The sequence below is a fragment of the Sitodiplosis mosellana genome, unplaced genomic scaffold (genome assembly GCF_009176505.1).
Source record: "Sitodiplosis mosellana isolate CC-2019 unplaced genomic scaffold, AAFC_SMos_1.0 Smas_scaffold_3, whole genome shotgun sequence".
Lineage (NCBI taxonomy): Eukaryota > Metazoa > Arthropoda > Insecta > Diptera > Cecidomyiidae > Sitodiplosis > Sitodiplosis mosellana.
The window spans coordinates 3,512,093-3,524,928 of NW_022595246.1; the positions used below are offsets into that span (position 1 = coordinate 3,512,093).

Consider the following 12,836-nt stretch of genomic DNA (forward strand, 5'->3'; position numbering starts at 1 on the left):
TTGAAAACTTTGGTGAATTTTCTTTTATAAGAATGGTGTCGAGTGCCTACTAGTTTGATTAAAATAAGTCACAATTTTAATTGAAAAAAAAATTCAATATTTGTTTGAAGAGATTTTTTGAAACGAAAATTAATCTTTCAAGTTCATTCAAGTGCTGTGATTTGATTTGATTTCATGGGGTCTTTTGTTTTTTTTTCTCGTTACTTTCTATAAGTTTTCGTTTCGTTTTTAGATCCAATTTTCAATGAACTTTCAAAACAACACAAATTTCAAGTTTCTTCTGCGAGAAAGAATGAAACTAAAATCTGGAATTCTTCTTCGGTTAATAGTGAAACAGAAAATTCCGCTTTGCTCGAATCGTAAAATAAAATAGTTCGAGTTTTGATTGAATAAATGAAAAAAAGAGACTTGCTATTGAGGTCTGGTAATTTACGATCATTCTTTCATTCGCTCCAACACTTCGACTTATTTACATTTGATAATAAGTGCGAAAAGCGCCCATTGAACATTGCAAGAAAAGTGCGCGCGCAGTGAAACTAAATGAACACAGCCGCACATAGCAGAGATGTAACGAGTGGTATTTTTGTGTTGATAGAAACAGTAAATGCTTGTTGATGAGAGATGTTCATTTTTCTTCGTACAACGCGCTGTATATGAGACGAAGAAGTGAGCGAATGAGAGAGGAGGTCAGTGCAAACGAAAAATTATCAGACCGGAAATAAACGGTTGTGTTACAAATTTTATAGCCGAAGCGAAAACTATTTCTTTTTTTATTCCTCTCTTTCTTATTTCCACTCTCTTCACGATGAGTTAAGAAAGAAGCGTTGAACTTTTAATTGAAAACTCAGGCATTTTCGACACCTTTCTTCGAAGACGATGATTCGCAAAGTGAATGTGTGTGTCTGTGTGATGATAACGTATTAATAGAAAATCAAATTTCGAATGTATAAACAGGTCGACAGATACAGAAGACTATATGAAAATTGAACTAGCATCAAATCAAACGGTTCCACCGCCGCCACCATTGCCGCCTCCAATCGGCGCAATCACCACCACCAATGGCGATGCAAACGGGCCAAACTCCAAAACAAACACACTCAACAGCACGGCTAGCAATATACCAGCACCTCCACCGCCCCAAGATACAGCCACACGTAAACAACAGCAACCACTCTCCGCTATTTCCATACAGGATCTTAACAGTGTACAGGTTTGTATTTGCTTTCTTCGGATCGCAGCCGATGATCGATCGATAACCCGTTTATTTGTGATTTTCGCAGCTTCGACGCACCGAAAATAAGCCGTTAGCAAAAACGTATTCCACACCAACAAGGAGCATGAGCATGCAATGTTTATCATCAACCAATGAAGCATTTTTATCGCAAAAAACGGACTTGATCGCTGAATTGAAAATGTCCAAAGACATCAATGGCATACGCAAAATGAAAGTGGAAAAGGCAAAAATGGAAGGATCATACGACAAAGAGGCTTATTTAGATATTACCAAACAATTTACAGCCACTCATTTTGTCGAACAGGTAAAAGTACGAACAATCAAGACGAGTGGATTTGTAAACTCTTAATCTCTTCTTTTTTTCAATGCTCTTTCTTCCAATTGAATTTAATTTCAAATCGATCAGATGACTAATCTCACGATAAAACTTGTTCCACTCTAGATTCCGGACAAAGACAATGCCGGCAACATCATACCCGACTGGAAGCGTCAAATGTTAGCAAAGAAAGCGGCTGAACGTGCAAAGAAAGATTTCGAGGATCGAATGATCAAAGAGGCCGAAGATCGACGCCTGTCCGCAATTCCACAATGGAAGCGTGACTTATTGGCACGTCGCGAAGAAGCCGAAAATAAACTCAAGTAATTGCCCATTTTCTTGTATATATGAAAACAAAAAATTTATCTCTCTCTTTGCTTTTGTAAATATATGAATATGAATATGACCCTGGCGTGCATGTTGACACTAACGGAAACAACTCTCTTGTTTGTCTCTCTCTCTCTCTCTCTCTCTCTCTTTTTATATATCCGGTATGCTTTTGCGCTTGCATAAATTTAACTCAAACAAAAAAAAAACAAATTGTACAACTGTTTGCGAAACAGAGCTGCGCTTTACACACCGAAAGTAGAAGAACCATCCGTTCGTCTGTCCGAATCATGGCATATGCGTCAAGCGCAACGTGCCGTTTCAATTGACAATATTAGCTTTATAACCAGTGCAATGGAGGACCGACATCACTCCGCCACCAAGGATAATAGCAATTTCTCAACATTAAGCAATAACAACTCGAATCATTCATACAATAACCATAACAATTCAAATTATCATAACAATAACCACAACAACAACAGCAACAGCATCAACAGCAACGGCAACGGCAATCATAAAACTAACAACGATGACATTCGAAACATCCATAATAACACAAATAACCAAACTAATAATAACCATAACACCAATCCAATTAATGCATCAACCGATAATTTACATAAAGCTAGTGACGATGAACCGGACAATATTATACCGTGGCGAGCCCAACTACGGAAGACAAATAGCCGATTGAGTTTGATTGGATAAGACGGAAAAAAAAGTCGAAGCTAACGACAGACATTTTTTTTTAAGATTTTAAGGAAAACTATGGAAAAACACAGCGAGTCATAATGCTATTAAATGATTTATACTTAGCTTAAGCGAAACGAGAAAAAAAGAAGAGAAAGAGAAGAACATTTATTATGCCGATTTTCATTGACACACTGAATTAGATTATAACTTATAGAACTCACGCTTTATATCGATTTACATCTACATTCATCTAATATTTACTCTTTTTTCGCATCGATGAATGACATCGAATGAAACAATTTATTATAATAAAAAAAAGAAATATTCCATTTGCTTATTATTACAACTATTTTTTTAATCCAATTGACCATTTATACGATTTATATTCAATTTAAGAATAAAGGAAAACAATTTCAAAACGAACATTCGACTTACTAAATAATTCAGCACACATCAGCTAATGCACACACATTTTGTTTGTTTTAGACAATAGATTAAAAACCGATTTTTCCAATAAGTTTCTTATACTTTGTTTGTTTGCAAGGCCTCAGCTCTGTGATTTTATGCTTCCTGTTTTTGAAATTTTTTGCCTCTACGTTATTTGTGTCACTTGAGAATGTTCTCGATTAGAATTAACTTAAAATCGCTTCTGTGTTTTTGCATTGAATTAACCAATTTTGCCTCTCCTAAAAACACTTTCTAACCGCATTCATCACAAAAAAAGTAACTTTTTTTACATTTTGAACCATTTTTCATTGAACCTAACCGAAATATTACTGTTTTGAGGTTTACATTCCTTATAACAATTTTATGTTGATTTTGTCAATAGACATTAAATAACGGAATCAAAGATTTGTTTGCAATACTAGAGATTAGTTTACACTTTGCCGCTATAATTAGCAACTATAGATTTTAATTTTGTTATGCAATTGAAAAAACCAACAAAATGCGGACTGAAAATTGCTGATTCAAGGAAAACAGATAACGCTAAATGTGGAACAATCCATTCGATGAATAACAATAAATTCAGTTCAATGACGATTAGAAGCTAATGACAATATGTAGAAAATGAGCAATTTTCAATATGTTTTCTTTCTTTTTCATGGAAGTCTTTTGTAAATATCCAATCTTTTGTTTCGATTAATGTGACTTCCAAATTTGGAATGATTTGCCTCATTTTGATGTTTTTTTTTTTATGTAAATACGATTTTTTTTTACATTAGAAATGAAAAACTATTTTTGTTTTAAGAAAAGAAATGTTGTACTAGAATTAAGGCTTTATCAATTTTCAACCCTTCCTTATGAAATACGGATTGTATTTAATTTCAAACAAAATTATAATAAAGTTATTTTTCGCTACATATATCTCGAGTTCACAGAGCAATCTCTGTGTTATTTGATTTGAAATTGTTGAAATGAATAAGTTGATAAATTTAAGGTGTGAATCTGGAAAGGCAGCTGAAGACATTTCTGGATCAATTGGTGAGTGAAAATGAGTACGAAAGTGCGCAGCACATACTAAGAATTCACTGAACGATTGACGAACAATATGACAAGACATTACATACAAGAGTACAAGACATTTCCCTGTTTGTTCCCAGTTTTGCCCACATTCGTGTGACTGTAACCCAATGAATGAAGGTAATATTCTCTTTTATCTTTGAAAAGGCGTCAATGTGGGAATTTCAACATGGAAAACTTCAAACAGTTGACGTTTGAAATGAGAAATACCATTCAATTTAATGTAGGTCTTCAAAGTACTGAAAATATAAAATCAACCAACGATCAACATTTAATGCTTAAATTTTGACATCGTTTTAGCTAAAAAAAATGTTCAAAATTGAATTAAATCAAAATATGAAATTATTCATTGAATAGAACTAAAAATTCGAGTTATTCAAAGTGATAAAATCGTTACGTGGCCATGTATATGGAAACCGCATTGTGTTTTCCGTTCAATAAAACAGATGGCGTTATTTCATTCAAAGTTTGTACGGTGAAAGGATTGCTTTTCACCAAATTACTGACTCTCCGATTCCAATTTGACTTGTGTGTTGAGAATTGAGCGAGAGAGCGAGAGAGCGAGAGAGCGAGAGAGCAAGAAGCATACATGCTAACCGTGTGGCGAGAGTAAAGAAGGAGAGAGTTTGTGTGTGCGTGTGCGCGCAATGCGAAGACGGAGGAGTACCAGTAAGCAAGAGAGCAAAACAGTTGCAAATGAGCGTAATGTGTGTGGTTTTCTCTCTCACTCTGTCTCTCTTTCGCGACACTCTCCTAACATGTGTTTTCAAATACCATTAAAAAGCTAGTATTTTTGTTGAGTTTCTCTCATTGTGTGTTCTCAGTTCGTAGCGTAAACACAGCAACTCGTGTGAGTCTCTTCGACCGCCTAAATAACAAATAAACACTATTGTTGACAACAGACCAAGCTAAGCGTGTGTGTGCGTTGGTTCCCGCGAAACAGTAATACATTTTTCCAAAAGGTAAGTGAATTGAGGCAAACTTGTATTTTTCGTGTTGTGAAATAAATGAGTTCCCTTTGCGTCGTTGAAAATTTCGTCAATTTTTTTTTTCATCGAATTTTTCTTTCCATTTTGCAAAAGTGTTGTAAAATTGAGGGAAAAAATTATTTTCCAAAAGAATCAAAGTGAAATGTGAGAAATTATTTCGAAAAAAAAAATGCATATTTTAATAAAATAGATTTTTCCGCTCATCTGAACGCTATTGTGGCATCCGTCGCCATCTTGTTTATTGCATACTGTCGTTGGACCAAGCCATATATGTGTGACGTGCTATGAGCTCTTTGATGTATTCAATCGTGTGTTTTGTATTGAGCACGCGATATATCAAAGAGAAAAAAAAATTGAAAATGTTAATTACGTAGTATGAGTTTTGGAGGCTTCCCCACTCCACTTTTGAGCATTTCGCACAATTACATTCGTGCCGTTTTTTTTCCTTCGTTCATTCGTTTTGTTGTTTTTTCTTGCCATCTTTACATTACATTCTGTTCCAACGATTTTGATTCCCTCGATATCGCTCTAATGTTCGTTCTATATGAGCTGTATGCTTTTCTGTATCTGGGCCAGCGCACAATGCAATTATTATGAAAACGATTCTTCATATGACTTTCCAAGAATGTTTTTTTTTTGGAAAATTATCATTGAATAACCCAACTGCACGTACATAAATATTTTTCTTCTGGGCAATCATAACAATCACTCTGAATATTGTTGAATGCGTTGAGTGGAGGTAAAGTCTTTTTGTAATGCGAATTGAAATTTCTTCACATTTTACCTCATCACACACAGCTTGAATTGGCCGAAGTACAGTCACGCTAATCCGGACACAACATCACACATTTTTTGAGTGCACCATTTGTGTGCGGCGTGCGGTCGGGGCAACGAATTTACCAGATAAATATGCGCGTGTGCACGGGTTCGGGCTTCTTTATAGCCTGAGCGTACGTGTCACGAACTTTCGATGATTTGATTCGATAATTATTATTACTGTCTCAAGCCACGACATGATATTCTGTTAACAAGAATTTCAATGACGAATTATTGATATGGGACTTGTAGTAGAATGAATTACTATGCCATTTGTACGTTATCGGATTTGTGGAGTTTGAACTCTGTTTTTTGGGAACATTTCAAGAAAAGCTATGATTTATATTCTATAGAGAAAAAAATCTGAGAAATTCATCAGCCGTTTATATCTTTCATTTGCATATTTTGCCTGTGTTTGGCCAAATGAAGTACTTGTTTTTCCTTTTTTAAGTTTCAAAGTCACACAGTTTGGATTTCGTCATAATGACTCATCTAGTATTCCTTGTTCTTCTTTTGCTCTTTCTTCGTAATTTACATGGAGAAAAAAAAACATTCAACCCAAGCCTGTCGGTACATGTTTTTGCTACGCACGCACACATTTGCACTGCGTGTGCGACGGCTGTGTCGCCTGATAGAAGCACCGTTGATTGAAAAATAAAATGTTCGTGCATCGCTCCGTGTGTGACCGTTGGAGGGTTCATTTTCCACTTTCGATCTCCTCTTTACCATCCTCTTTCGCTTGGGCGTCTTGGCATCGCTATTTCAACACGTACACCCAATTGTTACACATATTTTCAAGAGCTTGGCTTGGATATTGAGCATAGCTTCGGTTTACTTCAATCGATTTATTTGGTTTTCGTTTATTTGTTTTGCGCGCATTAGACTGTCAGCTTGAGTAGTAATTTAACGTTTTTTTTTCGGTTGCAAAGAAAATATTTGCCCATATTTCATTAGTAACTTTGTTATCACTTTCAAAGATATTCTGTGTATTTATATTGACATAGCAGACCGGTTTATGCAATGACGCTCACGATGAGTGATATATGATTATTTTAATGCCCTCTTTAACTATACTACCTCATCTATTTTTGAATTATTAAACATGAATTCATCAAAAATTTATTGATTTGTTCCGTTTTTTTTTGTTGTTTTTTTTTCTTTAGACGAAACATTAATTGACAATGGCCCGTACCAAGCAGACTGCTCGTAAATCTACTGGAGGAAAGGCTCCACGTAAACAATTGGCCACCAAAGCTGCCCGTAAGAGCGCCCCATCGACCGGTGGTGTCAAGAAGCCACATCGTTATCGTCCAGGTACCGTCGCTCTTCGTGAAATCCGTCGTTACCAGAAGTCCACCGAATTGTTGATCCGCAAGTTGCCGTTCCAACGTTTGGTGCGTGAAATCGCTCAGGACTTCAAGACCGACTTGCGTTTCCAATCGGCCGCCATCGGTGCTTTGCAAGTGAGTATACCGTTTCATTTTCTGCAATTCAATTTTGATTTTTTTCCTCATCCAATTCAAAAGACTTGAAGGAATTTTTCGTTATTTTTTTTTCATTTTGAAACAAATTTCTCTAAATGCTAAGCAAAGAAGACATTTTACGTATTCATTTGACTAATTCCGTTTGTTTTTTTCTTTTTTCTCTTTTTTCCCTTCTTTCGCATCATAGGAAGCCTCCGAAGCTTACTTGGTTGGATTGTTCGAAGACACCAACTTGTGCGCCATCCACGCCAAACGTGTCACCATCATGCCGAAAGACATCCAGCTCGCTCGTCGTATCCGAGGCGAACGTGCTTAAGGACTGTCAATATTAATAACAGTGGATTTTACGTATTCGTTTTCAATTATTTTGCAAACCTTTTTTTTCTCTTCATTACTAAAAATAATTGTCTACATTTGATAAGCAAAAAAACACATTTGATTAAATAAACCATAAATAAAACTAACGACGTCCGACTTAAATTTCTTAGACGAATATCATTTGCGTTTTTATTTGATTGTTTTCGATGTTTTTCTTTCAGCATTTTGGCATTGAAATGCATATGAAAGAGGAAGAAAGAAGTGGGACGATCTCATTTTTAATATGCGTATCGGAATGAACTTTTTTCCACTCTTGTTGACATTTGCAACGGCTTTTTTTTTTAAATATGAATTTTTTCGGTTGTGTCAATCACCAGACGAAGATGAATTTCATTTTTAGACAAGAAATGGGATGAATTAAATCTGTATTTGGATATAAAATGATATGAAAGAAAGATTATTTATATAAAATGTTATGAGGTCAATGCAAATAAGGCGGCAAAAATTGTTATGGCTCAACTGTCAGTCTCAGCTGTTCGTTTGAATCATGGAAAAGTCGTTAAATGTTCAAAATTCAAGCAAAATCTCTGGATTTTAATAGATTTCACACAAAAATCGAGTCAAAGATAAAAAAGAACGAATTTATTTTCATATTTTCCATATTCGTCCAAAGTTTTCATCAGTTTTTCATGAAAAAGGCAGTTGCTTTTCAAATACACCAGATGGCGCTGAGACATTTACCCCACACACAAAACTCACCACCTCTCTCTCTCTCTCCAACTCTGACTCTCATTCGACACTCTCACTTGCTATGCATACTACGATATCCTATAATATTTATTATTGCGCTCTTAGCGGTGTCTGTCAGTTTATTTGTGCTCTCTGAATCGTTCAGACGTTTAATCCGTGTGACTTGTGTGTGAAACCAAAAGCAAAAGGTAAGTTTGTCTTGATTCTTTGAACAAAAAATCATTTTTTTTCGCTTACTTTTAATTTTTCGCTCAAGTGAAAGAAAGTTCTGGAAATTTCTGAAAATTATTTCGCATAAATCGCGGGCATAAAACTCCAAAAAAATCGCCAAAAATTCATTCACATCATTTTGTATAAAATTTTCATAATTTGTTTGGGTCAAACAATTAAAATCGATAAGAAAATTTCGAAATCGAAAAATCGTAAATTATTTTCTATTTCCTCACAATCGTGTTGTGTTGTACGCGCGACGACGAATGACGCCATTTTATTTTTAGCTATTGGAAATATCATATCAACCAATTGCATTCACTACATTGTCTGTGCTCTCCCTCTGTGTGTGCTTAGTTTCGTGTGGATATCATAAATTTTCGCATTTCAATTTTAGTATAAACTAAATTCGTGCCATTTATCCTTCGAAATATGGCAAAATCGAAATTAATTTCGCTAAAAATGGAATAAAACCATCAAAGTTCATAGGGAAATCCGATCGGGCAGTCATTAATTTAATTCGGTGACGAAAAACTCTCAACTCACACACAAAAAAAAAGTATGAAGCCCAAACAGTCATAAGAAAGTGTTCATCAATCTCTTTTTTTTCTCGGTATGTTGTATTTCGCTCATGTGGCCGCTTACTTACTCGCTCACTGCTCACTCGTTTGCAGCGGGAAAAAATAAGAGAAACAATACACTCAAACTGTAAATAATAACGTCACACGCACGTACGCACACACACACACATGCATAGACGCGCGCGCCAAATGAGAAGGAGAAACAGTACCCATTACATTAGTTCCGACGAATAATTGTGTATTGAGTGTATACATATTGTAACGAAGGCGACGTGAAAGAAAAAAAACGAGAGGAACAACACATGCGCAGTTAATGCGGTTTGCTTTTAATATCTTACTGGGGCTTCTTTCCTCCATTCCACATCGTTTACACAGATCACGTTCGTTGTGTGTTCGGATGTTTGTTTTGTTTCTTCTCTCTCTGCTCGCATTGTGAGAGGCTCGCGATGCCGTTCCAATGTGTGTACATTTGATCGGACGGTCAGTGTTGTGTCGCATTCACAGAACATACTCTACATTCATATTCTAATCGGATGGGCTAAACGAAACAAAACAAATCGCTTCGATGTGTGTACGTGATTAGTCGTCATCGTTCAAACGTACAAGCCCGAAAAGTCGACCGACAAAGATCGCATTGTCTCTCTGTGTGTATTCGTTGTCGCACCGTGTTGGAGTCATCAAGCTGTAGCCATACAATCTAGACAGATGTTTCGATGCAAAACAATTAAACAAACGGTTTATCATTCACCCGTATCGATTGCCACTGATTACGAAATTGTATCGATAAATTTTTAAACAATTTATGCGAATTTAGTTCAAAACGGTCAACATTTTACATTTGTTATGCTGACGATATATTTTAGTCTAACTAACATACAACAAGTAATTACGAACTAAAACAATTTTTTCTTTCGGTTGTAATTCATTCGAATTGTACAATTTTTCCATCGTGCGTCGCCATCTATCAATCATTTTGTCGTCCGTAGAGAGCTTGTGCATTTTCAAACACTTTAGTGTTGTTGCTGTGCCATTTTCCCGCTTACATATTTTTCTCACACATAAACTGAGAAACATACGAAAACTGTTTGATCGGCCGTCTCTTTCATGTTCGCATACCTCAATAGCACATTGCCATATACCAATATCCCTTTCTATCGGCTATGTTGCGCCACTCAAACCGAATCATTCATTTTCACATTGAAATCGGATTTCCAGTTTGCAATTGAATACAAATCGTAAAGCACACATTCGTGTACTACGGCGAGAACCGTACAGCTATTTTTGTTGTTTGATATCTGTGAAATTCCAAAAATACAAACTCATCGATAATACCGTCGATTGTGATTTGGTGAAAGGTACTTGAGCTTAAATTTAATCACTCAATTCCGTTTGTAAATTACGATTTACGTTTGTCGTGATTGTTTTTTTGTTTGTTTCGCGAATGCAAAAAGCAACAGTAAATAGAATGTAGTGGGGAGAGGGGGGATATGGATCATCGTTGTTTCGTTTGTCTTCGGATAAGCCATTTTATTGAATTCATAGATATATGAGAGTGTGTTTGCATTACCTTCGGTGGCCAACAACAACACTTTCGTGTGATGCTCTTCACAAATGCGTTCAGTGTTTGTGTTGGCTGTACTTTTTCCTTTAATTTTCTTCACTCTCTTTCTCTCTCTCCCTCGCAATATACGTGCATATACTCATTTTATTCCGCGCGCATCGACGCCATTTTATTTTTAGTTGTTTTCACTTGTGCATAAATTAATTGCATCAATTTTCGCCGATTTTTCCATTTCAATTATTTTTGCGTGTTCACTGCATTTTTATGCATAATTTTAAGAAAAAAAAAAAATGTTTTTTTGTTAAAAAATGGGAATTTCCAATGATTTGGCCGTTTTACAATTGATATATTTTAAATATTTTGAACGGTGTATGAGCAGATAGACTTTCTCTCTTTGTCGTTGTGCGATGAACTTTCTTGCAATCGATATAGGTACAGCAATGCATCATATAGACTTTTATGTTACGCCATTGTTGACGTCGTCTCCGTAGCACACACAACAGGGTCATTGAAAAACGACACTTCCTCACGTTTTGTTTACAAATATTAGAGCGGCGTGCAAGCGATTGCTGCTTTTTTATGTAAGTCACCAAGCTCGCTCGTTCTCTCTTTAGGCTGTGTGTATGCGTGGAGATTGCGTTGTTCACGCCAATCCTGCAACTCATCGGCATCACATTCCAAACGGCGACGCTTGACTATAGCTCAGCTGTTTTTAATGCGAATTTTCGAAAGAAATCTAAACAGTTTTTTTTCTGTTCGCTTGTCCGGACAAGCCGTTTATTGTTTTAATTAAAACCCGTAACAATATTTTGGTTGAGAAGAATAATAATGAATAGGTTAAAAGGCTTTCTTGTTTCAAAAGACTTGATTATTAGCAATAGATCAATGCATCGATTGTTTAAATTATTGTTCACTTTCTAAAACTGAAAATTTTCACTTTCGTTTGCATTATTTAGGTAAGAAGAAACAATGGCCCGTACCAAGCAGACTGCTCGTAAATCTACTGGAGGAAAGGCTCCACGTAAACAATTGGCCACCAAAGCTGCCCGTAAGAGCGCCCCATCGACCGGTGGTGTCAAGAAGCCACATCGTTATCGTCCAGGTACCGTCGCTCTTCGTGAAATCCGTCGTTACCAGAAGTCCACCGAATTGTTGATCCGCAAATTGCCGTTCCAACGTTTGGTGCGTGAAATCGCTCAGGACTTCAAGACCGATTTACGTTTCCAATCGGCCGCCATCGGTGCTTTGCAAGTGAGTATACCGTTTCATTCTCTTCAATTCAATTTTGATTTTTTGTCTCATCCATTCAAAAGACTTGGACGAATTTTTCGTTATTTTTTTTTTTCATTTTGAAACAAATTTCTCTAAATGCAAAGCAAAGAAGACATTTTTTGTATTATTCTCACTAATTCCGTTTGTTTTTTTCTTTTTTCCTTTCTTTCGCATCACAGGAAGCCTCCGAAGCTTACTTGGTTGGATTGTTCGAAGACACCAACTTGTGCGCCATCCACGCCAAACGTGTCACTATCATGCCGAAAGACATCCAGCTCGCTCGTCGTATCCGAGGCGAACGTGCTTAAGCGAATCGAAAACAACAAATTTCAACAATTTTTCATTAATCTTACAATTACATCATATTAAATACGATAGCTGTATTGATTCTGTGTAGTACATTTTTCAAGAATAGTTCAGCTTATTATTATATCGTTTTTTTTTTCTTCGTCCCATCACAAACAACATAAACAGTCCGTTTTCGTTTGTTCATTCAATTCATTCCAGTGAATTCGAAACGAGAGCATAACACAAAAGCAAACAACAATTTGACAGAAATAAAAAGCAAGATAAGAACATAATCACATAATAAAAATGAAACAGTAAAGAAATGAACAAAAAAACAGGACAAAAAACCATTATGATTCGATCATAGAATATGATTATTACAAAATAGATGTGAAATTTTTTTCAGTTTTTTAAATCAATCAGAAAAAGATAACCGAAATGACACAATTTTCATTTTTTCTCTCATACACATA

The 12,836-nt window shown here is 35.9% G+C and overlaps 3 protein-coding genes across 16 annotated transcripts in view; all 3 read left to right on the forward strand.

Moving 5' to 3' along the window:
* The window catches only part of LOC129566571 (putative uncharacterized protein DDB_G0289263), a 62,428-nt gene extending 58,492 nt beyond the window's left edge, over nt 1–3,936 (forward strand). For 7 of the 13 annotated variants that reach the window (XM_055442638.1, XM_055442637.1, XM_055442643.1 and 4 more), the window contains 4 exons: nt 955–1,210; nt 1,281–1,544; nt 1,677–1,873; nt 2,114–2,992. In XM_055442638.1, coding sequence (XP_055298613.1) covers nt 955–1,210; nt 1,281–1,544; nt 1,677–1,873; nt 2,114–2,588 — 1,192 coding nt within the window. In that variant the 3' untranslated portion in view covers nt 2,589–2,992. Of the gene's footprint in view, nt 1–954; nt 1,211–1,280; nt 1,545–1,676; nt 1,874–2,113 lie in introns of all 13 variants that reach the window. The other 6 variants (XM_055442635.1, XM_055442633.1, XM_055442636.1 and 3 more) reach the window with 2 other exon arrangements.
* A 960-nt stretch (nt 3,937–4,896) lies between these two features.
* Nucleotides 4,897–7,876, forward strand: LOC129566585 (histone H3.3A). The gene is made up of 3 exons (XM_055442664.1): nt 4,897–5,056; nt 7,063–7,362; nt 7,571–7,876. The coding sequence occupies exons 2-3, from the start codon at nt 7,081–7,083 to the stop codon at nt 7,697–7,699; spliced, it is 411 nt and encodes a 136-aa protein (XP_055298639.1). The 5' UTR covers nt 4,897–5,056; nt 7,063–7,080; the 3' UTR covers nt 7,700–7,876.
* Nucleotides 7,877–8,493: 617 nt separating this feature from the next.
* Nucleotides 8,494–12,500, forward strand: LOC129566586 (histone H3.3A). Of its 2 annotated transcripts, none has more exons than XM_055442665.1 (3): nt 8,494–8,639; nt 11,760–12,054; nt 12,255–12,500. In XM_055442665.1, the coding sequence occupies exons 2-3, from the start codon at nt 11,773–11,775 to the stop codon at nt 12,381–12,383; spliced, it is 411 nt and encodes a 136-aa protein (XP_055298640.1). In that variant the 5' UTR covers nt 8,494–8,639; nt 11,760–11,772; the 3' UTR covers nt 12,384–12,500. The 2 variants fall into 2 exon arrangements, with proteins under 2 accessions (XP_055298640.1, XP_055298641.1); XM_055442666.1 differs by lacking the exon at nt 8,494–8,639 and adding an exon at nt 10,448–10,597.
* The last annotated feature ends 336 nt before the right edge of the window (nt 12,501–12,836 follow it).

Excerpts from the sequence above, each read along its gene's own strand:
- LOC129566586 (XM_055442665.1), top strand. The coding sequence starts at position 11,773 with ATGGCCCGTACCAAGCAGACTGCTCGTAAATCTACTGGAGGAAAGGCT. Across the intron at positions 12,055-12,254 it reads CCGCCATCGGTGCTTTGCAA|GAAGCCTCCGAAGCTTACTT; the intron begins GTGAGTATACCG and ends TTCGCATCACAG.
- LOC129566585 (XM_055442664.1), top strand. The coding sequence starts at position 7,081 with ATGGCCCGTACCAAGCAGACTGCTCGTAAATCTACTGGAGGAAAGGCT. Across the intron at positions 7,363-7,570 it reads CCGCCATCGGTGCTTTGCAA|GAAGCCTCCGAAGCTTACTT; the intron begins GTGAGTATACCG and ends TTCGCATCATAG.